Source organism: Mus caroli, chromosome X, assembly GCF_900094665.2.
Source record: "Mus caroli chromosome X, CAROLI_EIJ_v1.1, whole genome shotgun sequence".
In the NCBI taxonomy this organism is placed as follows: Eukaryota; Metazoa; Chordata; class Mammalia; order Rodentia; family Muridae; genus Mus; species Mus caroli.
This window is the reverse complement of record NC_034589.1, coordinates 144307935-144334885: the sequence shown is the minus strand read 5'-3', so window position 1 is coordinate 144334885 and position 26951 is coordinate 144307935. Positions and strand designations below refer to the sequence as shown.

Genomic DNA, 26951 nt, shown 5'->3' with positions numbered 1-26951 from the left:
ATGGAAGTGTAAGCTGAATAAACCCTTTCCTCCCCAACTTGCTTCTTGGTCATGATGTTTGTGCAGGAATAGAAACCCTGACTAAGACACCCCCTAATCCACTGACAGAAATTTAATTTCATTGGGTACTCTTTTCAGGAGCAACTGAAAATATCCCCTTCATTTAAAGGGAAAATGGTAGCAGCAAGGTAAAATAGAAGGTACAGATTCATTTTGTTTTTGCTCTCAGACATTTTTAGAATTGCATTCTTGTCTCAGCAACTGGTGAAAAATGACATTTGATTTTTAGCATATTCTCTAACAATCCTAATGAGGTAGGTTTCATCACCATCATCATGCCCATTTTACAGATGAAGAACTGAGGCACGTATGCACCGATGCCAATACTGAGGTTTGGACCCAGATAGCATGTCTCCCCCAAGACACTATGCCACCAATATCAACACATCTTAGAAGAGCCAAGGCCTTTGCAGGCTGAGTCACAGAAATAATTTTAGCCTTTGTCATTTGTTGCCAGGTCAAAAAATGAAAGCAACAGCTAAGACACTCTTTTAAGTTTTAAGAGTATTTACTTTATGTGAGCACCTTGAGAGAAAAATTATTTCTTAAAGAAAATGTATTATCTGGTATGATTCTCCATTATGCTTCCCATCAGTAATTCATCATAAGTTTCAAAGTTCATCATCCAGGAGAGGTGTTTGCAAGTCATCAGATAGTAGAACATGCTGTTTGTTGTCAGTGTGAATTAAGTCATTAGCCTACGTTTCATTGTTCTCATCCTTATTGCCCATTCAAGAAGAAATATAACATGGCAAAGAACTCATCTGATGTAGGCATTTTTTCATAAACTATAAATGTAGGTTGTTAATTGCAATTTTAAATATTTTATGGTTGTGGATTATATAATGGTTTGATCTTTTCCTACAAGCTAAAACTATCAAAATTGTGAATTTTGCTGCAATGCAGAGGCTCATACTCAGAACGTATTCACCTTTACTTTTGTTTGGGGAGTAAAACAAACAATTACATGGATGGGTGTATAAAATCATTCCTAATATAGCTGCCTTTTCCCTAAAATCCCGTCTTACTACCACTATACTGTCTCCTGCAAACAAATTATCATAAGATTGATAGAGAGAAAAAGACAGGAGAGGGGAATAACAACTACTCATTGAAGTTCAAGCCCAGTCCCACATTGTAATTCTTTCCCTAGAGCCATCCAGCATTGTCTTCTAAATGTCTTACATGCATAGTGCTCTGACCTCCAAACAAGCTTCACTGGGAATCCAAACAAAGACAATGACATTGGGCATCTAATTTAATTTGGCTTCATTATTTGAAACAAAGAGATAATCCTTCCCTTAAAGGATCATTGTGATAACATAAAAGGTGCTTGGCCTGGAATATAGTACTAACAAACTTGTAAGAAATTGTACTTTCTGGGCTTGAGAGATGGTTAAGAGCAGAGACAGTTCTTCCAAAAGTTGTATTTTTTGAGCGAATCTTGCCTACTCAATGTGCTATAGACCAATGAAAGGCATGGTTTTGGTTGTTTGGGGAGGGGGGGTTGTTTTGTTTTGAGACGTTATTTCTATATATTTCTGAGTGTATTAGAACTTACTATGTAGAGGAGACTAGCCTCATAATAATTCACAGAGATCTATCTGACTCTGCCTCCTGATCATACATCAGGACATCTAGCAATAGATTTTGTTTGAAAAGACATGATGACCTTTATTCTTAGTACTTAAGAGGAAGAATCAGGCAAATCTCTGTGAGTTCCAGGCCAGTTAAAGAAATATAATGAGAACCTGTCTCAAAAAAATAGGCAGATGACTGCTGAGAAATAACACCTGAGCTTAACCTCTGGCCTCCACACAAGTACACACACACGCACGCACACACACACACACACACACACACACACACACTTGCACATTCATTCAGTCCCCAGATTCCTCCATGTACTTTTTTTCACATCTATGCAGTACATGCTCCAGGCAGCATTCTGAGAAAAGACAATGTAGTAGTAAACCAAAAATACAGGTACTGAAGCATGGCAGAATTTGTATTCCCTTGGAGATAGCAGAATTTTGAAACAAAGATACAGTGGGATATTATAATTGGTGCTAGAATGAAATTAAAATAAGATATTGGTGGTGATGTTTGTTTTTGTTTGGTTGTTTGTTTGTTTTAAATAGAATGTGTTATCAGGGCATATGATTAAAGGGAAGTGAAGGAAATGAGCCCACTGGTCTAGTGGGTCCCAGAAGTTCATTCCAGTGAGAGCCAAGAATTAAGCAGTAGGAATACAGCAAAATACGAATGTAGAAAAGTCAGCAAGGACAAAGCTCCATGTAGTTCTTCCTAGTCAGAACTTGAGGTTTTATTCTGAACATGATAGGAAACCCCTAAGGAAGGTGGCATTTTTTAATAGGTTCAATTTTCTTCATTTTAAATTACCAGAAAAATCAGAAACCAAAGCCATCTGACTCCTAATGTACTATGCTTCCTACTCAGGTCTACATTCTCTAGACCTGAATGCCCTTGGCTTCTTGATTTTACTTCTCTTGCATGATTGGCTGTGATCTTCTTCCTAAATCAAAAAACAATTGTCGCAGGTTCTGTGCATTTGACTCCGTTGCCATTTGGCCAACCAGGTTCAGCATTCTCCTATTTCTATGTGTATTGCTCCTGTTCAAGCTATTAAACAAGATTCATTACCCATGAACTTGCTCAGCAAGCATTTAAGCTTGCCCATGAAAGCAAAGTGAGGACATAAGGGAAAGAGAAATAGTAGCTTTGATTAGAATGTTTAACTTCACAGATTTCTAGGAATCTTCAGATATCAGGATATTTTAATTAACTAAGTGAAAATTTCTCCAAGATTATGGAAGTAATTACATTATATTATCTTTCTTATCCAGATCAATGTGAAATCAGGCAAAAGCTGCAACAGTATCCTGCAATTGTTTTTCCCCTTCACCAAGACCATTTTTATTTGGTTTGTTTATCAAATATCAGCTTCAGTAATTTTACATTGAAAGCAGATCTATTTTCCCAGCCAAGTTATAGAAGACAAACTTAGCTTATTTGGGAAATTACAAAATGGGGTGGTTCAGGTTGATTTTCAATGCCAACACCCAAGATCTGGGAATTTACCCCTGTGAAATAAGGATCAAAACAGGCATGATGGACTCTTGCAGACCTATATAGCCGTTGCCCTATTGATAGAGACAACAAACAGTTGATAACAGACATGCGTGATTCCAGGCATGCATGTGTAAAGGGAAATGTGTGACTAGATAGTCACTTGTTTGGCTTCATCCACAGCTTAAATTTGGAGTCCTTTGAAAAATGTAATGTTTCAAAGGCAGAATGATTATTTCTGTTCACTTATTAAGGGATGACTAACTTGCTTTTGGCTGCTCTACAAATGAATCACGGTAACAGTCCCCAACTTTGGACTTCTGCTGTTCTGATGTAATGCATGGCTATTAAAAGAAGAGGAAAGAGAGTGGGTGAGAGTGAGATCATGCAAAGACGGAACGTAACACAAAGTGAGCTAGTGTAATTTATGAACTGCAGAGACCAGATCTATCCACTTCAAGGTGTTTTTATTTGACTTGGGTAAGGATATCTTACTAGTTGCTACCTGTCCACCTACAGCAGTAGAATATAGAACCTAATTAAGACCTAAAACTTGGAGGGATTCAGTGTAGAAGATATGGGGTGGGGATTTGGTAATGGGAATTGTTTAATAGCTGTAACAGGAACAATACTCATAGAAATAGGAGACATGAAATTTGGAGGCATTCAGTGCACAAACCATGTAGGGGGGCAAAGAACAGCCTGTCCCTTGAAAGTATTTCTAAGTGAATTTGATTTAGTGTGATGTGGAAGGTAATATTTGAGGGCAAGCAAAACAAACCAACAATCCCTCCTCTTTTTTTTAAAGTGTCTTCAGTTTTTTCTTCAGTAGCAGCAGAAAATAGGGTGGGGACAAGGAAAAGAAGGCAGCAGAGAAATGGGATGCTGTGCAAAGTCCCAGGCAGGGGAGGTCGTGACTTGAATTGCATCCTGCCAGAAACCAGAGAATACACATCTTCTTCAAATCTTTCCTCATAGTTGAAATGTTGTGTGATTGTTTGAAGGTATTCCCAAAGCATGTTAAAGGCCCTGTGTGGTCAAGGTCAACATCCTGTCCTCTCCCTTCATTCCCTTTATAGCACACTCCCCAAAAACTAAAGAGATTGCATCAGATTATTACCTTGTATTGCACAGATATTTTTCCTATGGTAACCAGCCGTCAGGAGCAGATAGTTCCCTCCTTCTACATCCCTTCTCTACCCTCCTCTACAAGGTGTCCCTGCTGTCTTCTGAGGAAAATGCAAATGTGCCAAGGAAAAGCAGAAAGGAAATGAGACACTGGCCTGTGGCGACCGGCAGTCCATCCTGGCTTTGTCCCAGGCTCTGGCAGAAGGGGATTAGAAAGGCCAGTGCTTCCTCAGAATGAAAAATCACTCAGAGAAGAGAATCTTTTAAGTATATCCATTTCCTTTGCCCTGTTTTCTTTCTGCATTTCATCTAGTTTCAGATCTGTCATTACCTTAAAAGGAACGTCAGAGTGTTGGAAATAGTGCCTCAAGTAGCTCTAATAAATCGCAAATTGTCATTTATCATGTTAACTTTCTTTCACCTAGTATCTGATTATACAGTTTACAGATACCATTTATCTTAGAATAATATGACATTACAAATACAATGGTGGATTCTTAAGAATCCACACCAGATCCTCTGCATATATGTTATGGCTATTGACTTGGTGTTTTATGAGACTCCTAACAGTGGGAACAGGTGTATCTCTGCTCTTTTGCATACTCTTGGGACTCTTTTTCATCCTATAGGGTTGCCTTGTATTTATCCAGGTAGGAGGGCTTTTGCCTTGTCTTATTGGGTTTTGTTTTGTTGTGTTTGGTTATTGTCTTCTGGAGGCAGACTCTTTTCTGAGGAGGAAACAGAGGGAGTGGGTGTGGGGAGAGGGGACAAGGGTGTGAGCTGGGAGGAGTGGAGAGAGGAAAACTATGGTCAGGACATATTGTATGACAGAAGAATCTATGTTCAACAACAACAACAATAATAATAATAACAATAAAAGAATCAGCTAAGTCAATACCCATTTTATTATTGAGACTATTCTATCTGAAGCCTTGGACATAAAGAAGTAGAATGACAACCCTAGGATCTCCAGGATGCAAGAGAAATGCTAAGTAACCCGGCAAACCTTTATCTGGCAACTTCAGCTACTGTAGGAAGAATAGAAAAAGTATGAAGTCAGAGCCCACCCCTTTATTATTTGTTCATATTGTCATGTGATATTGATGTCTAAAGATGAGGTTTAACTCCTGCTAAGATTTAAAGAGGCTTAGGCTTTACTAATACAAAACACTTGGTATTGTTTATTGTTAAAATCTCATTGTTTTGTACACTGTATTCCCTGTTATTTTACATGCATGAATGCATGCATACTAAATTCATGATAATTACCGTATTACTGATAACACAGTATATTTGATGTGTACTGTTTATGAGTACTTATTGAGTGTGTGTTGGCTTAATGGCATCTATACATAGTCATATAAAAGTCGTACAAACACAGAATTTCCACTGACCAATGTGACAGATTCAGACTATGTTAAGGGCCAAGTCTATTAATTTGTCTTGTTTTCTCTCCCCTTCTCTGAAAGCATCTAAAATAATTTATTACTACACTCTTGTGGGTTGCTGCTGTTTATATTATAGAATAGCTGAGGCATAGCTTCCATTCTTTGCCTTTTCCTTTTTCACAAAATCTTGCAAATATATATTTTACCACAACTTAGAATGCCAGGGTTCTACTTCTCTCATTGGGGCTCCTTCAGGAAAGTAAATCAGAACATCCTAAGGCCACACATATATGTAGATATCTAAGTATTATGTGCAAGATATCTGACCATAACTCTGTGAGTGTCCAAGAGTGAATCGTGTTTATATTTCATATGTACTTCTTAGAAACAACTATGAAACCTGGGTTGTTTTAAAATACACAAAGAGGAGCTTCAACTTTCAGGTCTTCTCACCTCTTATTCCACAGTACAATTTGACTTTCAGTGTTTCCTACCAGGTGAGTGGCCTGGCACCACTCAGCTACCTTGTCATTCATTCTGTGTCACACTACTACTCAGAAACAAGAGTGATACATGCACTACCCACCACCCCATCAGAAATGCAAGGCAACTACATCTCACAACATCTCTACTGCTGACTTAAGAAATCCTCCATCTCTAACTTCAGTAAGGTTCCTTCCCATTTTCTAATACTCTCAGCAATTGTTTAGTAGGACAATGGTTAATATACTGCCTGACTCCTTCCATGTATAATCCCAGAGGTCTTAGCAGTAGAACTGCAAAGTTGGCAGATCACTAAATAGCTTTTACCTCCTCAACAAGCAGGGCCTGGTTACTGTAGAGAAAGGATGGAAAAACATCCCCTACTGTAATTGGGTTCAGCCCATCTTTAACCCATCTTTAGCCCATCTTTAACACCATCTTTTATAGCAGTCTTTTTCTCTTTAAATATTTACTAATCATTCTAAGAAAGGTTTTTTACACTGCTTATGGGAACAAACACTGCACTAAATATTATATATATTCATGCTTTCAATACCACTCCTCTAGTCTATTCTGAATCTTTCCCCTAAAGTCTTTACCTCTTGCCAAAATTCTCTCATCTTTACATTCTTCTTCATTTTTTTCTTCTCCAAAATAACCTTTTAAATTTGGAACTTCTGGTGACTAGGAATGATCCTAATCAAGACTTGCTAGCCTGTACTAAGACAAGAGTGGACAGAAAGATACTTGCAGAGCTTAAAACCACTGAAAGACTTTTTTTGGCAATTAATTCCAAAATGCTAAGACAAAAATTTAGCATATGGTTCAAACTGTAAAAATGGTCTCCTAGGTATATCTGAAAGATTGTATGTGTATGTGAAAGAAATGAAAATATTTTAGCTAGACATAATACAGTAACATTTTCTGAACCTAAGGGCTGGTGTTCATGAAGAGATGCATGGGAAGGGGACACTGGGATTTAAGATGAACAACTCCATCTGTGGGCTAAGTAAAGTACTTTAACAGCTGGTGCTTCTCAGACATTTTCAGAAAAGCCTACTATCCCACTCAGTCAGACACATGCATGCACAGCAAAACATCTTAACCAACAACCCATTTAGAACAGATTGAGAGAAGATATAGCAGGACAATGCAGACACTCGTGGGAGAGTTCATTCTTTGTTAGGCAAAGCCATAGATACATTTGTTTATTTAACACCCAAACACATGTCTCCTACTAGCCTCATTTTGCAGTTCAGCCACATTTACAGAGGTAAGACAAAGCTACCATAATAATAACTGCCTAAAGAGTTGAGGCAGTTAGCTAGAGGTCCATGTATATATAGTTAAAACAGTAAGATGATGTAATTCTAAGATACCAATGAACCCTATTGACAAGCCTCTCATGAGCTTTGATATTCTCATTATAAATGGAATTGTTGGGAGGAGGTAAAGCATGATATCCTGGACCACAGTACTAGTTCATTTAATCCCTTTACAAATATACTGCCTGTTTTCCCACTTCAGATATTTCGATTCTATAAACACTTACATGTGAATTTTAGCAGTTGGATAATAAAAGCACAAATTCAGAAATCGGCTTGCAGGAAACCTCACTGAAGCTCTGGCACCTAGAAATATATATGATAAGAGCTTAAATACACAGGCCCCGTTCAGATTGCTAGGTATAACCTAATTCTTCCTCTTATCTTGGAAAAATGATTTAAGTTCTCTGTGTCTCAGTTGCCTCCCCTGTAAGTTAAGGCTAGTGTTCATATGTACTTTGGAATCTATTTTAAGTTCTAGATCAGCTAATCTGTGCCAATGCCTAGGTCTGTACTTGGCATGGAGGAGTAGGTGTTATTTTCTCATGCACTTTGATGGAAAGTGTAAAGTGTGTTGACACAACTACTATCTGACACTAGTCAAGGTGTGTAGAATAATTCTTGACATACTGGGGTTAGAAACCAGTGTCTTGCACATAGTGGGCAAGTACTCTATCACTGAGCACACTCCAGTCCTTAAAGTGTATAGAAATGGCATTGTGCCCCCTTAGTGCAATTTCAATTTTTATCAACTAGAGTCTTATCATTTAGTGACGTTCCTATCTAAAACACCATAACTGAAGCAACTTGGGGAGGCAAAGGTTTATTTAGCTTATGCTTCAACATCACTGTTCGTCAGAAAGAAGTCAGGGTAGTACCTCAAGTAGGGCTGGAATCATGAGGCAGGAGCTGATGCAGAGGCTTTGGAGAGATACTGCTTAGTGGATTGCTCCTTGTGACTTGCTCCTCATGGCCTGCTCAGACTGCTTTCTTACAGAACCCTAGACCACCAGCCCAGGGATGGTACCACCTACAATATGCTGGGTAATTAATCATCACTAATTAAGAAAATGCCCTCTAGGCCTGCCTACAGTCCCATCTTATTGAGGCATTCTCTCAATTGAGGCCTTCTCCTCTTTGGTAACCCTCATTTGTGTCAAGTTGACATAAAATTATCCAGCACAGCTATCAGGGTAAACTCTTTGGCTTTTATAGTAGAGAGTAATTATATAAGATTATTAAGCTGTTAGCACCATCAGAATTCCCCAGAAAGTCTATATAGGTTGTACTACAGCGAAGGTGATTTCTCAGTTCTGGAATGGGGCCTAAAAATTTGCATTTCTCACAAGCTGTTGGTTTGATGCTGCTAGCCTGGACGCCACATACTATGAAAACTACTGATCCAACGTATGTCTTACAGCCCTACTATGCATTTGTGAACTATGGGAAAAACATTTTAAACTCTCTGCCTTTCCTTTTCCCCAAAAGAATTTTTTTCATTTCAAGAGCTAATATTACTTATTAATATCTATTTGTCCATTAAAAATCTAACCTTTGTTTTTCTCCCCCATAGTTGCATACTGCAGTGACCAAGATCCAGGTTCCAAGGCCTGGATTTAACTATACATTTGCCCACATATGTGTCCTGAATAATGATAAGACTTGCATTGTGGATGACATAGTACACGTCCTGGAAGAGCTAAAGAATGCTCGGGCCACCAATCGGACCAATTTTGCTATCACATATCCGATCACTCACTTAAAAGATGGAAGGGCTGTCTATAATGGGCACCAACTCGGAGGTGTCACTGTGCACAGCAAGGATCGGGTGAAATCTGCAGAGGCCATTCAGCTTACCTACTATCTGCAATCAATCAACAGTCTCAATGACATGGTAGCTGAGAGGTGGGAGTCCAGCTTCTGTGACACTGTCAAACTATTCCAGAAATCCAACAGCAAAGTCAAAATATACCCGTACACATCCTCATCACTGAGGGAAGATTTCCAGAAGACCAGCCGTGTATCAGAACGTTACCTGGTCACCAGCCTGATCCTGGTAGTCACCATGGCTATTCTGTGCTGCTCTATGCAGGACTGTGTCCGCAGCAAACCCTGGTTAGGCCTACTTGGGTTGGTGACCATAAGCCTAGCCACTCTCACTGCAGCCGGAATCATCAATCTTACTGGTGGAAAATACAACTCCACCTTCCTGGGAGTCCCTTTCGTCATGCTAGGTAAGTACTGCCATTCATTTTCCTTGGTTTTCTTATTTGTTTGCTTGTTTAACTTGTATTGATAATAGTAACTAGCTTTCTCAAAAAGCCATTTGACAATTTTGTTTCACTATAGTGTGAAGGGGGTTGAACCAGTTATACCAAGTACTGGTTATTACCAAGGATCAACACAACCTGGTACATATATCAGAAAGCCAAAGGCTTTGGCTCCAGCTGTGTTTCTACATTTAGGAGCTGTGTAGTATTTGGCAGATATCAATCTTGTCTGTCCCCCAGTGTTTTAGGGTGTATTTTTTATCAAAAGTAGACCTGAGTAGGGAATGTATAGACAAGGAGTTTATTTAGGAGAACTCTAGTAGCACCAGTATGGGGTTGAAGATGTGAGGTGGGAAGGCAAGCAGCCCAAAGTGTGTTAGGGTACTGCTTTGCATACTGGTAGTGGGTACTCCAATTCCCCTCCAGACTTTTAGAAGACTGAGTAGATCACTCAGAAAGGTACTCTGTGAAGGCTGAGGAAGCTGGATGGTTTACACCAAAGTCCTGTGTGAGATTCACTGAGGGCTGCTCCCCTGCATAGCTAACTCCTCAGCACTTTCCTTCTGTAGCTATAGAAACTCCACCAGGTGACTTTCTGGTGAAAAGCCCTGGGAAGTTTTAAAATTGCAAATGGGAGGGCAAGTGGGTTAGGCTACCTTGCTTGCTTTCTCTATTAATGACTAGAGTAGATGTGAGCATCACACCAAAGGATGTGATAAGTAAACAGAAACTTGGAAAGTATCCTGTGAAATATCAGTAGAAAGGTATCTTTTATGTTAATCTTGGTGGCCAAGTGGTTTTTCCCAAGTTTTTAATTAGGGAAGAGCAGCAGTGATTCCTCAAAAGATAAAAAAAAAGTCAGAATATTCATGCCATTGAAGATGACATGTGAAGTACACTAGGTGGTAAAGGTTCCTGTGAGCCAAAGATTCAATGAAGTTAGGTTAGCTTTCTATCTTCCCACCCCCACTTTCTGTCACAACTTCTCATCAATTTCTCTAGCAAAATTATTAAACTGTCACTTGGAATCAGATACCAATGTTACAAAGCAGTTATGGGATTGTTCTTGTTGTTGACTGGGGCATCATCATAATTTATTTTATTAGTATGATTTGTGCCATGTTTAGATTATCAGTTTTTAAAAATAACACAGAATTTTCTTAAAATATCTCAGACGAATTACACAGTTTAATGATAAGCAGGGTTGGTGGAGCTACATTCTGCCCTCAATGCTTTGTGACCTGTGGGAATTGAGACCTAGTCAATACACATATACCAGTTGCTTTTATAGAATGCAGGGCACTGTGGAGAGACTAAGCAGTCTGAGAATGTGCTGGACCAATTTAGTTGTCAGTGTTGAAAACAATAGAGAAGGAAGCTGCTGTACTACCTTCTGCATTCAGTCTGATAAGAAGGCAACACAATCACTCCCTTTAAAACTGACTCCAGAACTCTGTAGGTCAATTGTGGAATCCAAGGCAGTTCCTCAAAGAGTGGGGAAGACTAAGTATTAGTAACTTCCTCGGAGAGTTGAGTCAAAGTTTAAATTAAGATGTGTTGCTCATGATTAGTCACATGCTTGACTGCTTGGATTTTTTTTTTAACTTTTCATTTTAAAAATAGTGTTTCTGTTGTTGCTTTTGCAAGCAGAAGATAAACAAGAATAAGAAATTGGTTGAGAACTGAATCGAGATAGATTCTTAAGGTGAGGAAAAAGCGATGTGCGAGCTAGGAAAAAGGAATGCAAGTTTGGCTTTCTGCCACTCCAACTCATTACCAATGATCACAGAGCATTACAATATTTAAAGCTTCTCAAAATTAATAATAAATAAGGAACATAAAATTACAGTATTTAAAGCTGATTAGAATTAATCTTCAAGGAACAATATTCAAATTTTACTATGTACAATGAACTAAAAATATTCACAACTTCTTGAAGCTGATTGTACATACCTTGTTCCTTTAAAGATACTTTAAATGTGCATTCAAAGTAAATATAACGAATATATATTTTAAAACACCAAAAAATATGTCAGACAGTATTGGAACAGGAGGGATGTGAACGATGTTAGGGTAGGACAGTGCCATTAGATAGCAGTGTTTTAAAAGTGAGTCCAGAAACTAAGTAGCTCCACAACTACCCAGAGACCAAGCATCATTGAACTTTAACTCAGGATTTAATTCAGAAAACAGAACAATAACCACAAAAGTAAACAAACAGGTATTTTCAGTAAAAAAGAACAAGCACACCAAGTATCCAGTACTCCCAGAATTGTTTGAGATTTATGAGGAATGTTACGTGCATTGGTTTGATCAAGGCTTTTCCTGCTGAAAGTCAGCATGCAATCTTTCCATACATCGTCAGCCTGTATGATTCTCACATTACTTGATCACAGCATGAACGGAAGCTAAATATTTTAGTAGCTAAGGCTCATTTGCAATAAAGATTTTGCATGATGTAATTGGTGTTTAACATGCTCATAAAGCTAACAATGCCTGTATTTAGGATGCTTGTCCTTCTGGAATTCTCAGATAATCCTTAGAGTAGGACTGTGAAATGAAATATAAGCAAGAGCAGATTTATGAATGTATTCAAAGCCATTGTTTAGTTCTGTTTATTGATGACTCGTCCTAAAATAGCGGTAAATATTTCAAAAGACCAAGAAGAAATGTGGTGCTAGGAGTTTATGCTACATATCAATTAGGTGTCTGATAATTTGTTGTCCATAATATCAAATGCTTATTTAAACTTAACCTAATCATGTTATTTTAAAAACTTCATGATTTAGTTTGTCATATAAAACTATAACAAATCAAGACATATATATATATATATATATATATATATATATATATATATAGAGAGAGAGAGAGAGAGAGATGAAATTTATTTAGAAACATTTTGGTGTTTTTAAATAAATATTCATTATAGTTACTTAGAATGCACATTTAAAGTATCTTTAAAAGTACAAGGTAGGTTTGGTGGAATTATTAAAGATTCTACTTAATTTTATTTTATACAATCAATTTCAAGATGTTGTGAATATTTTCAGTTCATTGTACTTAGTAAAATCAGGTTTGAATATTTATAAATTTTTTATAAAAATATTTATAAAATATTTAATTCAGAAATATCCTTGGTTATTAATAATAACCACAATGTGACAAGTATTATAAATTTCAAATTCAACATTCTTAGTGTAACCCCAATCACATAAGGTCAGATCCAGCAAAATGCCAAAATGAGAATTGATTGCAATGAAAAGATTTAAGACTACATGTGGTAAGCAGTAAGGTTAACCTGACAAAATTCCACAAGAGGAAAGTATTTGAATAAACCCTGAGAAGTCATAATGGGATTTGATTTTGTGTTTCTAGCTAAAATGATACATGATATCTCTGGCAAAAAAAAAAAAAAATATATCCTACACAGATGAATCAGCTTGGCAATGATGTAAGCATAAATACCTCATGATTTAGAATGTTTTTCATCAGTGCCTGCATATTAGACACTTTCAATTCTGCCAAAACCTCTATCCAGATGAGTCAGGGTAGTTTATCTAGAGCTGAAATCCTCAAAGGTCTACAGTATTATAAATGTTTATTGTCGTTTTTAGTTGCCAGAATTTAGAGAAGAATTTACTTGGCTATATTAATGTCAGGTAGTGAGGTATTAATATTTATAAGCATCTTTTAAATCTATTATAACGTGTCATCTAAGGAATGAGGTTTTGTATCATTGTTGTCTAGTTGAGTATGATTTAAGAAATTAGCATCTGTTTTGTATGAGGAAATTCTCCTTACAACTGTATTATTTATTTATGAAGCTCTGTTTATCAAACATAAGTCAAGAAAGCAAGAGTATGTTGGAGAATATAGAAAGAACAGAAGGAATGTTTTATTCCTTATGCATGTGGGAAGCTTGTTTCTCATATACATTTCATACACATAAAGGGAATAATTGAAGTGATTATGAAAGAGAGTTTGGATATCACTTTCTGCGTGGCATTTTAACTTACAAGGGTCACTTTGCCTTTGTTGATGTTCCACAGCACTGGGGATGAAATGAGATGAAAAATACTCTTCAATTTTGAAGAGATCAAATGTCAAGTCCATGGTGCCCTCTTCTGAACTAACCAGTGGAGCACACAGCTGTTATATGACTCACCTAATCAGACCTTGTAGTTTCATAGTCCTTGTGAAAGAAATCTTACTGTTTACTTAAACTTTACTACATTATTAACTGAGATCAAACTGTAGATAGCTTTCTATAATCTTCTTTGCATTGATCAATATATCAGCAGTACCATTTCTCTGCATCACTGCTAAATAAATTCCTCATCAGCCTCCTGCTTACCCTATACATATATGAAGGTGTAATTTGTGGTCATAATATATTATAGACAGCATTAGCTATAGCAGATATCATTTATAGTTTAGAATTACTTCATGTTATATATATTAGAACTAACATTAATATAGCTTAACAGTGCATATTTTTAATGTTAAACAAAGATATAGCTCTCTGTATTAGTTAAAAATTATATATATAAGTATATAAAATATGCCTGAATATGATGTACCATAAATATATGTATAACATATACATGATATATAGCTTCATGTTGTCTCCTGAGAGACTCTGCCAGAGCCTGACCAATACAGATACAGATGCTTGAAGCCAAGCATGGGACGGAGAATGGGGACCTCAGTAGAGGAGTTAGGGGAGGAGCTGAAGGAGCTAAAGGGGTTTGCAACCCCATAGGAAAAACAACAGTACCAACCAACCAGACCCCCAGAGCTCCCAAGGACTAAACCACCAACCAAAGAGTACGCACAGAGGGCCCCATGGCTCCAGCTGCCTATGTAGCAGAAAATTGCCTTATCTGGAATCAGTGGGAGGGGAGGCTGTTAGTCCTGTGAAGGCTTGATGCTCCAACTTAAGGGAATGCTAGGGCCATGAGGGTGAATACGGGGGCACCCTCATAGAAGCAGGAGGGCATGGGGTAGGGGGGTTGTGGAGGGGAAACCAGGAAGGGGGATAACATTTAAAATGTAAATAAATAAAATAACCAATAGAAACAAATAAATAAAAAATAAAATCAAAAAAGAAAAGATATTACACAATGGCATAGCATATATCATGGATAATATATATATATATATATATATATATATATATATATATATATACATACATACATACACACACATTTATATACTAGTTTTACATATATAAACATTCTAATATACTTACATATAAAACATAAATATCTTTAAATAAAACTCTATTATCAAAATAATTTACTGAACTTTCAAATGCAATTGTCTAGCAAAGGACAACTATTTCTCAGTTTCAAACCCTATGTTGTTATTGGAATATGTATATTATTTAGTATATGTAAAGCCTATAGTAGAAATGCAAAGATGCATATATCCTTCCCAGATATAAGCATCTGTCTTTACTTAAGTAGAGTACACTTTTACTCTTAACTGTGAGACACAACAGGCAAGGATAAACCAAACATTTCATATTTCTAAGTAAATGTTTATAACTGACAAAGTTTAAATGTAACCCCATTAATGAACTCTTTTCTAAATAATAGACGTTACTTAATCCAGAAATATCTATTCTTGACATTTCTTTCTTAGTACAAGAAACATCATAAATTTATGCAGATGTTATCAAAGAAAAGTATTTTATAAACATGGGCTATATCATGAAACTTGATAGAGTAAAGTATATTTTAAGTAGTTTGTAATCTATGGCATTTTTAGATGAATATACTTGTTTGTTTCAATATATGAAATTTGTTACAGGTGCATTATAGGTGACTTCACTTTCTCTTGATATTACACATTTTCATACTGAAACTTAAAGATGATCTACCAGTAAGCCATCTTATTGTAACTTTCCTCAACAATTCCTCATGGTGCCAAAGCTGAAGACATCCCTGCTAGTAGGGAAGGCATTAAAACCTGAAAAAGCCTAAGGAGCATCCAAAGGCAGCAGTCAGTTTCCATGCTGTGTCTGTGAGCTTTGGGGAAGATAAGGAAATATAGGACCAAGGAAAACCTAAACACAAAATTCCAGAAGTACAGAGTAGATCAATTCCTATGATTAGTCATTAACACAGCAAGCAAGCAAAAACAAATCTCGCAGGTCTCATTAAAAAAAATTAAATAACTTTAAAACATGAGTCACTTTATGAGCAGATTTCTAGAAGCATTTCTACTGGTTAGAGTTAACTCTCAACTATTTGCTAGTGAATTCCTGCCCTGATAGATTATAAACAACCCTGAAGGCTTTGGCTATACCCCAGAAAGGAGCTTGGGTAAAAGTGAGATTTAATCTGTTGAGTATGCCTGAAAGTCATCCTAAGTGACTGTAGGATTAGGCAGCTGAGTTTCTTCTAGCATTAGTGTTATTTATCATCTCTGCTGCTTTTTCTCTTCATTAGTTCTAAGCACTGTAAGGTCACTACATATACAGATACCAAAAATAATGTTTGGGAAAGAAGAAGAATTATTAGTTTACATTCTTTTGTATTTTATTTTACTAGAGGACAGATAGCCCCATAGTCCATTGCTAATGAAATTAATAAAGGCAGCTTCCCTTTCCGATTCCCACACCTGGCACAACTTGTGTGTGTGAATGCTCAAGAGTTTTACTTTCCTTAACCTAGGGCTTAACTAAAATCCTGTGTCCTGTGCCACCTCAAAGTAATTGCTTATGAATAATTACAACTTGGAAGTATGTGTGTATGTGTGTGTGTGTGTGTGTGTGTTACTACTCATGGGCTCCTAGTCATGTAACAGTAGACGTGCAGTATAACAACAAACAGAAATGTACCTTGAATCTGCTTTGAAAAGAAAATGCTTCAAAAGCTTTGTTTTCAAAATGTGATAGAATAAGTTGTACCATTTAATGGTTCCTCTTGGTGAGTCATTTGATTTCTGCTTTGACTATATGAAATGGGTCCCTGACATCCTCACTATGATACAGTAAAAGACTGAGATTATGACCTGTCACTTTGATTATAAGTCATGACTCCCATTCCCTCTGCAAACCCCCTGGTCACCAAACTTATGATGTACTACAAACGCCATGTTTAGATAGCATTTTAATGGTTATCCAAGTGAACTTTGCTGCCAGAGTTGTTTCTATAGAACTCTTACTTCAGAGGCTTAATATCACATGTATTTGTCTCTCTCTCTCACACACACACACACACACACACACACAAACACACACACACCTACCTTCCAGGTGACTTTGAGGCATACTCACAAATTAAATCTCACATCCACCAGAACTCTTTTCTGGGATATAGCCAAAGCCTTCACGGTTGTTTATATCCTACCAAGGCAGCTATAGAAAGCATGTTGAAGTCTGAAAATGACTTGTGTCAGTCAGTTCTCTCTACCTAAGTCTTAGGGACTGAAATTGGGTCATCATACTTGCTGGTAGGCACCCTCTCCAACTAACTATCTTTCCAGCTCCAAATAATTATTTAAACTAAACACAAAGCAAACAACAATACTTTGAAATTACCTCTTTTTTTAATGAGGAAAATAATATTCAAAACTCAGGGAAAAAAATTTCTTCAGTCTACAGGCAGTACATTAGACTACTCCCTCTTAAGATTTGGCCTCCAAGTCCTGCCTGTTGTACTCCAGTTCCTAAGATAAGAGAGCTAAAGAAGTGACACCCACCCTGCCTCCCCGACTTCTCCCCCACCCCCACCCGCGGGTGAGGTGGGACTGGGAGTCTAACTTTCCAAGATTCTAGAGTAGCAGGAAAAGATAAAGCCAGGGCTGGCTGGCATGGAAACAAAAAGATGTTACTGTGTGCTGAAATGATCCTAATTACTCTTCAGGCAACCCCATTTTCTGTCCCAGTTTCCCCCCAATAAGGGAAGCTGCTTTCATACACCATTGTCCCAAAGCAGTTTGCAATTAAAACTATACCTTTATAGGCCAAAACTGAAGAAAATTCGACAGTAATTCTAGACAGAGAACGAATTTGGGGGTGGGGCGTTTATGGGCTCTTAGAGTGTATTTCTTCTTGAGTCCAAGCCAGGAAACAGGGTTTCCACAATTTATTTTTCCTTTAAGATAATAGGAGGCAACCTCTTAAGCATAAACATGCAGCTGTAACCTGAGACTAGTGCCAGGCAGGTACTCCAGGCTGCTAACAAATCCCTAAGAGGCACCAATAACTCTCTTGGCACTCATTTCTCCCTTGACTGACTAAGGTGTAGAAGGGAAAAAGGAGAAGCCAGGGGAGGGAGGGAAAAGGAGGGGATGTTTCCAAGAGCCCCTGAAAACAAAATTCAAATTCTCTTTGGAAATGCCCTTTGAACCAAAAACATGCAAAAAGACTCAGAACTCAATAAAAAAGATCAAACTATATACAATGGGCTTTTAAGTGACAGCAACAGAACTGGAGACAAGCTAACAATATATTTTCATCTTTCCCTGAGTGTGATTATTTTCATACTGGAACCTTATTACCCTTTTGCTCTGTTAATTCAAGTGTTTTTCTCATTCAGCTCCTAAGATTATGGAGTCCTATTATATTGTGCAGAAAGTATCAGTGTCAAATAATACCACTATAAAATATCACACTAATTATATTTTTAATTTATATTTAATTCTATATTCAATTTTACGTTTAATTTTAGCTAAAATCCTACTTTAGGATTAACTAATTCTGCTGTATGATCTTACCATACTTAAATACTCAATATTAATGTCTTGTTTTAAGGTATTTTTTCCAACAAGTAAATACTCTCAAAACTATTTGGACTTTTCAGCAACCTCTTCAATTGCATTTACTTCCAAAGTTTTATTGTTCTTCATGTTCCCAGATTAAATGGTCAGTATTATTTCCCAAGGGCACTGATGTTTTAGCAGTATTAGTCTTCTTACTCATTGACAAAGATTGGTTTACTTTTAATCAAAGGTTGGTCTGTCCATCCAGAGAAAATTGGAAACAGATTTAATAACTAGTTTTTCCTCTTGAGACTGAGCACTGTTAACTGCCTAAAACATAATTACCTGCAGAATACCAGTCAACAAATACCCTTTTTACTTCATACTGGGGAATTTAGGTGCTCCAGTTTAATAGAGGCCATGGTACTAGTAATCAAATCTACAGTCTTGCCCTGACCTCTAAAAGTAGCTGTAAAATGATGTCTAATAAATTAAGATGAATGACAAATCCCTCTGAGGAAACAGGCCTGTATTATTACTTTTTAATGGGTAGTCAGGTATGAGCTCAGGACAAGAAGGATACAAATATCAGCCTGGGTGCAAGGTCAGACATATGCCCAGTTATTTCGCATAGAAAATAATGGTGACTCACTCCACTCACATTATATGTGGCTGGATATTTTAAATTGCTTTTTTTTTTTTTCAAAACAAGACTATCATACCAGAGTACAGTATAATGGGACTGGATTTGCAAAGGTGTAGAAGCAGACAATTAGATCTTCTAATCGAAATGCCAACTCAAGACAGATTATCAAAGTCACAATGGGTCATTTTGATGGGGTTTTCAATGGTAGAGTAGCTTAGGGATGTGCGGCAAGGAAGTGTCTCATTCCAACAGAAGGCATGCTCAAATTTCCAAGAAGTGGAATGCAGTTACAACTTGGGCAGCCACTGCACTATGTTACCCCAATGTTGTTGGAATACTAAACAGGGTGCCAAGAGCCCTAAGCAGTTAAGAAAAGTTCCTAATTTGGTCTTCTCCCACAGTAGCCACTGACAAATAGTATCAAGAAGTTGGCAGAGTCACTGTATACTTGATAAGTTGTCTGTAAAGAACTAGGACTGGTGAAATAAATTTCTAAAGACAAATGCAAGCCAAAGACAAATGCAAGCCATAAACCTTGAATCTGATTGTCATTTTTAGCAATAGCAATGAGGGTTCACATTAATCTTGTTTGTCGGTTCTATATTTTTCTTGTTTTATTCTACACTCAAACTTGTTCCTACTTATGTTGATTTCCTCTGTTTGTCAGATTTATTGTTTCAAGTTCTTATGTTTAGTGAAGTAAAGAGAGTCTTTGATTTCGTTTTCTATTAATACTCTAAACATAGAGTCTCTTTATCACTGAAGCCCTCTACTTGACCAATTTTGTTATTGTTGTTGTTGTTGTTGTATATAGGATTTATTTATTTACTTTACATCCTGATGGCAGCCCCTCCCTCCTCTCCTCCAAATCCCACTTCACATATCCTTCTCCCCATCCTCTCTCCCCTTATCCTGAAAGAAGGAGAATCTACACATGGGTACCAACATGCCCTGGCACACATCAAGTCACAGCAAGACTAAGAGCATCCTCTCTCACTGAGACCAGACACAGCAGTCCCTGGGAAGGGTGCTGACACTCAATTTTTGACAATGAAGCCAAAATCATACAATGGAAAAAATAAAGCATCTTCAACAAATGTTGCAGGTCTACTTGATCAATATAAACAGAAGGCATCAATATTGATTGAGAATACTCTGCCCATTGCATTCCTCTGTGCCTACCCCTCCCATCATACCTGTGGGAATATAAAACAAAATGATCAGTATCTTCAATATTCGCTAGAGCCAAATTGTACCAACAACCCAAACTATTGATGTTTATAACTTTTAAAGGGCGTAGGCCCAGATGTACTCAGATTTCTGCTCTCAAATGTTCACTCAGCTTTCTCAAGCTAGTAGGGACTGTGAAGATTCATGCTTCTCTAGCTATCCTCAAATAGACTATCCATGAACACTAATGATTGTCCAAAACACAGGTCTACTTTCCAACAGCAAAAACCAACAACAAACAAAAACAAAAACAAAACCCTGGCATTTCTCAACTTGCTACCACAGAAGTTGGCTATATTTACTAAGATCCATGCCCCAATACAAGGGAATGCCAGGGCCAGGAAGCAGGAGTGGGTGGGTTGGGGAGCAGGGCAGGAGGAGGGTATAAGGGACTTTGGGGATAGCATTTAAATTGTAAATGAACAAAATATCTAATAAAAATTGTTTAAATAAAAAAAAAAGATCCATTTGGTCCCCATGATCAAATTGATACCCCTCATTATAAAGATTAGGTCCTTAAAACTTTTGCCCTTGTCTTTTTTTTTTTTTCTTTCCTGCCTTTCCAGGTCATGGATTATACGGGACTTTTGAAATGTTATCCTCGTGGAGGAAAACCAGAGAGGACCAACATGTTAAAGAGCGAACTGCAGAAGTCTATGCAGACTCCATGCTCTCCTTCTCTCTCACCACTGCCATGTACTTGGTCACCTTCGGCATCGGGGCCAGCCCTTTCACGAACATTGAGGCAGCCAGGATTTTCTGCTGCAACTCCTGTATTGCAATCCTCTTCAACTACCTCTATGTACTCTCATTTTATGGTTCCAGCCTTGTGTTCACTGGCTACATAGAAAATAATTACCAGCATAGTATATTCTGTAGAAAAGTTCCAAAGCCTGATGTATTACAGGAGAAGCCAGCATGGTATAGGTTTCTTCTGACGGCTAGATTCAGTGAGGAAACAGCTGAAGGTGAGGAAGCAAACACCTATGAGAGTCACTTATTGGTATGTTTCCTCAAACGCTATTACTGTGACTGGATAACCAACACCTATGTCAAGCCTTTTGTAGTCCTCTTTTACCTTATTTATATTTCCTTTGCCTTAATGGGCTATCTGCAGGTCAGTGAAGGGTCAGACCTTAGTAACATCGTAGCAACTGCAACACAAACCATTGAGTACACTACTGCCCACCAAAAGTACTTTAACAACTACAGTCCTGTTATTGGGTTTTACATATATGAGTCCATAGAATATTGGAACTCTAGTGTCCAAGAAGATGTTCTAGAGTACACTAAGGGTTTTGTGCGGATATCCTGGTTTGAAAGCTATTTAAATTATCTTCGGAAACTCAATGTGTCCACTGACTTGCCTAAGAAAAATTTCACAGACATGTTGAGGAATTCCTTCCTGAAAGCTCCTCAATTTTCACATTTTCAAGAGGACATCATCTTCTCTAAAAAGTACAATGATGAGGTTGATGTAGTGGCCTCTAGAATGTTTTTGGTGGCCAAGACTATGGAAACAAATAGAGAAGAACTTTATGATCTCTTGGAGACTCTGAGGAGGCTTTCAGTCACCTCCAAGGTGAAGTTCATTGTCTTTAATCCGTCTTTTGTGTACATGGATCGATATGCCTCCTCTCTGGGAGCCCCCCTGCACAACTCCTGCATCAGTGCTTTGTTCCTGCTCTTCTTCTCGGCATTCCTGGTAGCAGATTCGCTGATCAATGTCTGGATCACTCTCACAGTTGTGTCTGTGGAGTTTGGAGTAATAGGCTTCATGACATTATGGAAAGTCGAACTGGATTGCATTTCTGTGCTATGCTTAATTTATGGAATTAACTACACAATTGACAACTGTGCTCCACTGTTATCCACATTTGTTCTAGGCAAGGATTTTACAAGAACTAAATGGGTTAAAAATGCCCTGGAAGTGCATGGGGTAGCTATTTTACAGAGTTACCTCTGTTATATTGTTGGTCTATTTCCTCTTGCAGCTGTGCCTTCAAATCTGACCTGTACACTGTTCAGGTGCTTGTTTTTAATAGCATTTGTCACCTTCTTTCACTGCTTTGCCATTTTACCTGTGATACTTACTTTCCTGCCACCCTCTAAGAAAAAAAGGAAAGAGAAGAAAAATCCTGAAAACCGGGAGGAAATTGAGTGTGTAGAAATGGTAGATATTGATAGTACTCGAGTGGTTGACCAAATAACCACAGTGTGATAGTGTCTGCTTCATATATTTTCACCCCAGGTCTTACCAAGAACAAAAGGCTTATGTTGCTGAAATAATTAAAGTCAAAGTTGTTCTGTTAAAAAAAAAATAAGAAACAGACATGGGAAAAAGGCAAAAGGTGAGGATAATGGGTGTGGCATCTTTAAAATTTTTAAAGCAAAAGGGTTTCTATGATAATTTACTTACACACACACACACACACACACACACACACACACACAAACATGACACGTAGTATTTTAAGAAAGATCAAGCAAAGGAATGCTTATTAATAAACCTGATCCTATTTTACCTACATTGCACATATTACTGATATTGTAATAAGATGCAACTGATTGCAAGGTCAGCTGTTATGACAAATATAGGTTTAAGCATTGTTCAAACAACAAGGTTTTCTAAACTTCTATCGAGAAGTACCTCTACATAGGTTCTGTCATTTGAGGTCTTCATTGTTTCATCTAGCACCTCAACACTCAAGGAGATTCTGTGAAAGTTCTGATCAGCAAGAGGAAGCCAGAACTTTTAAAGCAGATGTGATAGACTGAATATCATCCACAAATTGAAATTGAGTGTCACCCCCAAATTCTCTTAGGTGAGCCAAGTTTATTTTTTCTTGAATGAACTTGTCATATTCCTCCACTGATGCACATTTTAACACCTGTATGGTTTAGTTAATGCACCCAGAAATCCATGACAGCTCCAGCATTACAGAACTGGGGCAATTCAATTTCAGAATATCTTGTTACCTGTCATGAAAAGGGTCTACTTTATTAGTTATAGCCCTTGGCAGGAACCTCTGAGGGTACAAAGCCACAGAGTCAAGCTGAAATATCTGGCATGTTGGAAGAAAAGCAGGTATCTATTTGAACATACAGAGTATTTCTATATTACCAAAAAAGAAAAGCCAGCTGGTACAGATGTTTGTGGTTTGGCCCTACATGCACTTTCGCATGGATGCCCAGAAACAACATCTGTCCCAAAATAACATCTGCCCACATATATGAGGAAAAGGAAATAAACACCAAAATGGTTATTGGCCAACAAGTGCCAGAAATTTTTTTTATTATTATTATTTTAGCTATGTGATGAGTTCTACTTGACTTAGTAGAGAAAAGGAAAACCTTTGATAAGACTAAGACTTGGCAATGAGAAACTTTATAAAAGTGCTTGGAGATAAAGGGCTCAAAGGAAAAATAGGTGGAATTTCCTGGATAGGAATAATCACCAGTATAAATCAATCCATAACAGCAGCCAAACTTCCCTGCTAAACTGGCTGTACCGCCCCTCCCCTAAAATGCCTTTTTGCTATCTCTCTACTTCATTATAAGGCTCTCTGTACATTAACATGCCCAGATATTTATACAGTTGAACAGTTGTATCTACAAGGGCAATGATTCATCGATCTAAACAATGACAGTTTGATCTGAAGGGGGGGTATGTGTGCTGCCCTCAGACCCCTGTATTTCTTTAAATCCATAAAAATTAAGCCAAATCCTGGGTTACATTTGAGGCAAACTGCTACAATGTCTTTCCTTTTTAAAGATGTAGCTTCTTTAGTCACCTATAGTGGTAAGCATTTCCAAAAGGCATATTACCTTTCAGGACTTTAGCAGACATATTATACTACTTCCTCATTCTCCACAATGGGTGAAACAGACCTTGAAAAATGAAACTGACCCAGGTTACACTACTATAGGAGTTCCATCATTTCAACATGCTGAAGACACAGCAGGACAATTGTATATTTTCCTGTAGGTAGCTACTACCCCTTAAAGTTCATACATAAGGTGGGAACATAAGGCTTCATTGGCTATGGAACAAACATATGTCTTTAATGTCTGGAATAAAAACACTTTGGATTAAGTTTGGCTATTATCCTTCTAAACAGCAAAAATGGCCAAATGATTGTGATGTAATCACAGCAAGTGATAATCTGTGCTTTTGCTCTCATGTGCTTTTGTCCAAAAAGTTCTAACAAATATTCTAATTTCTCAGTCTCCCCTGCAGACACATTAAGCAGTCATAGTAATGTCTTTGTTCACGGAACAAGAAGAGGAGGAGTTTTAAATCTAAAGACAAGTATATTCTTCACAAAATGGCAAGTTTGCATACTAGATGTTCAATCAGTTCTCTCTCTTATGGTCCTGCAACCAGGATATTATTTATTAAAAAACAACTGAAGAAGGGATTGGCTTTATTCTTAAATTATATGCTGCTAAACTGTTTTCTGAACAGTGTGTTCTAAACCTGCCATTGATTTAGTGTCAGCCATGTGAAACATCTCAGCTTAGTGAATTCACAAAACTGACCCAACACATGCACCAATTAAATGGATTTTGTTGAGAATTTAATCATCAATTTGGTCAACCAGAATGACTTACTGTGGAACTTTGTTTTATGACACTTAGTAGTTTTCCAACTTGATTGAGTCTCAGTGTATCTTGAGATGTTGTATTTTTAAATGGAGGGTATTTTCAAACTTGTCACATTCTCCAAACTTGTCACCTTCTCTTTTCAGCACTTGAAATTAAGGTTTATGAAATTCTGACTGTAAAATGAATTTTTCTATTGGAGGACTGCATGCCAAAAGTTATTTATTGTTGAGCAATTATTATGTATTTGTTCATATTTATTATTGATTATTAATAGTGATCTGACAGCATCAGTCTAACTTCACCATGGAGATGACACTGTAGAAATAGCTCAAAAAATTTTAAGTCTTCATAAAATTTCCCTTTTTAAATTGCTAAAAGGGAAGGAATGATCTCAGCAAATTATTTTTTCTTTTAATTAATTCCAACCAAGACATTAATGTTCACTTTACCAAAGAAACATATTTGGTTGGTTTTAAGTTAGTGTTTGGTGTCCATTTACCAAAGAAAATGTTCCATCATCAAAATATTTTTCCTGGTCAACTAAACTACTGTGATGTTTGGGCCTTCTGAACGAAGATAAGAAAAGCCAAGGTAAGAGGAATAATATTCTCTCCTTTGGTAGAATCCAGCAGAAGATGTAAATTCACAAGGGAATTGGTGTTTACAAAAAAGAAAACAATAATGGAAATTGGATTTTGTTATTCTTACATGCAGTAATGTTCCAACAAGGACCATGAGGGATACACAGGCTAAAAGTACATTTTGTTCCAGAGAAAATGTAAAACAAACCTTCATGAAAATCTCTGTCCATTGTTCCTGCTAATAATAACTCTTTGTGTGTGTGTGTTTGTGTGTTTGTTTTGGGCTAGGTTCATTTTTGCTTGTTTGATTAATTGGTTGGCTGGGTTTAATTTTTATTGGGGAAGGGGTTGTCTTCATTTTGCTTTCATTTAGTTTGTGGGTTTTGTTCATGTGGCTTCTGCCTCTGCTCTCAGTCTCACCTCTATATTTTCAGTCAGAAGTGAAATAATTAGAGGTCTCCTCCATGGCCGCTGTTATTCATGAAATCTACTGCTCTAAAAAGACCTTTGAGAAACTGTTTATTTTAAATAATCACTTCCCAATTGTCTGTGGCATTCTAAGACTATGACACTACCTTCCTCCAACCCCAGCAACAGACCTTGGCTGTGTCCCTCATGAGAACAGGTCAAATGAAGAGCCACCTTCGGGGTGTGGTATGGTATGAGGCAATGCCTCTTGGACACAAATGGTACCCTCTTCATAATGGCTTTATTCCTTTGGATCCTATTAAAGATTCCCTGCAGCTTGTACCAGTGTTTGACCTCTGTGTATCTCTGTTTCTTCATCTGTACAGTGGGGATAAAAAACAGTAAATATCTTTAAATTCAGCCAATTTTGAGTGCCCAATATTACCCATATATTGTTCTAAAGACTGGGAACACACACAAAAACAAATCAGAGAAAGCATGATCTTGCCTTGGAAACTTAAGTTTGAGTGATGCTGTGGGTTGGCTGGGAGAATTTAGATGGTATTAGGGAAACATTTGGGCCAAGAAAGAGAGATCTCCACACATTATTATCTTTAATTTGCCAACTTTACCCTATAGAAGTAGGGCTCAGGATATAAACTTTAAAAGTATATATAGTCTTCAGATGAAATCTATATAAGAATACAATGGAAGGCTAATTATTCATGATTTTATGAGATCACATTTAAAATAGTCTGGATTACCATGTGGTGGGACAAGTATAAAGAAGGTACAAACCTGGATGTTGGGGTTGGACTACAAACCTTAAAATAGGATATAGATATTTGGTGGGAATCTGGAGAGCATCACCCCTTCCTGTTTATTTCTGGTTTGTCTGATGACACTTGAACATTCCTTTGGGAATATTTGCTTTTAAGTTTGTGGTAAATAAAAAGCACCGGGTGTTAGAAAATAAAATTCCTATTCTTTTACAAGCATGTGAAATGCAAAGGAAA

The 26951-nt window shown here is 37.3% G+C and overlaps 1 protein-coding gene across 1 annotated transcript in view; it reads left to right on the top strand.

Moving 5' to 3' along the window:
• Ptchd1 (patched domain containing 1) overlaps positions 1 to 26354 on the top strand; it is a 54085-nt gene extending 27731 nt beyond the window's left edge. The window contains exons 2-3 of the mRNA XM_021153790.1: positions 9048 to 9708; positions 20905 to 26354. Coding sequence (XP_021009449.1) covers positions 9048 to 9708; positions 20905 to 22559 — 2316 coding nt within the window. The 3' untranslated portion in view covers positions 22560 to 26354. The remainder of the gene's footprint in view (positions 1 to 9047; positions 9709 to 20904) is intronic.
• Positions 26355 to 26951: the final 597 nt, after the last annotated feature.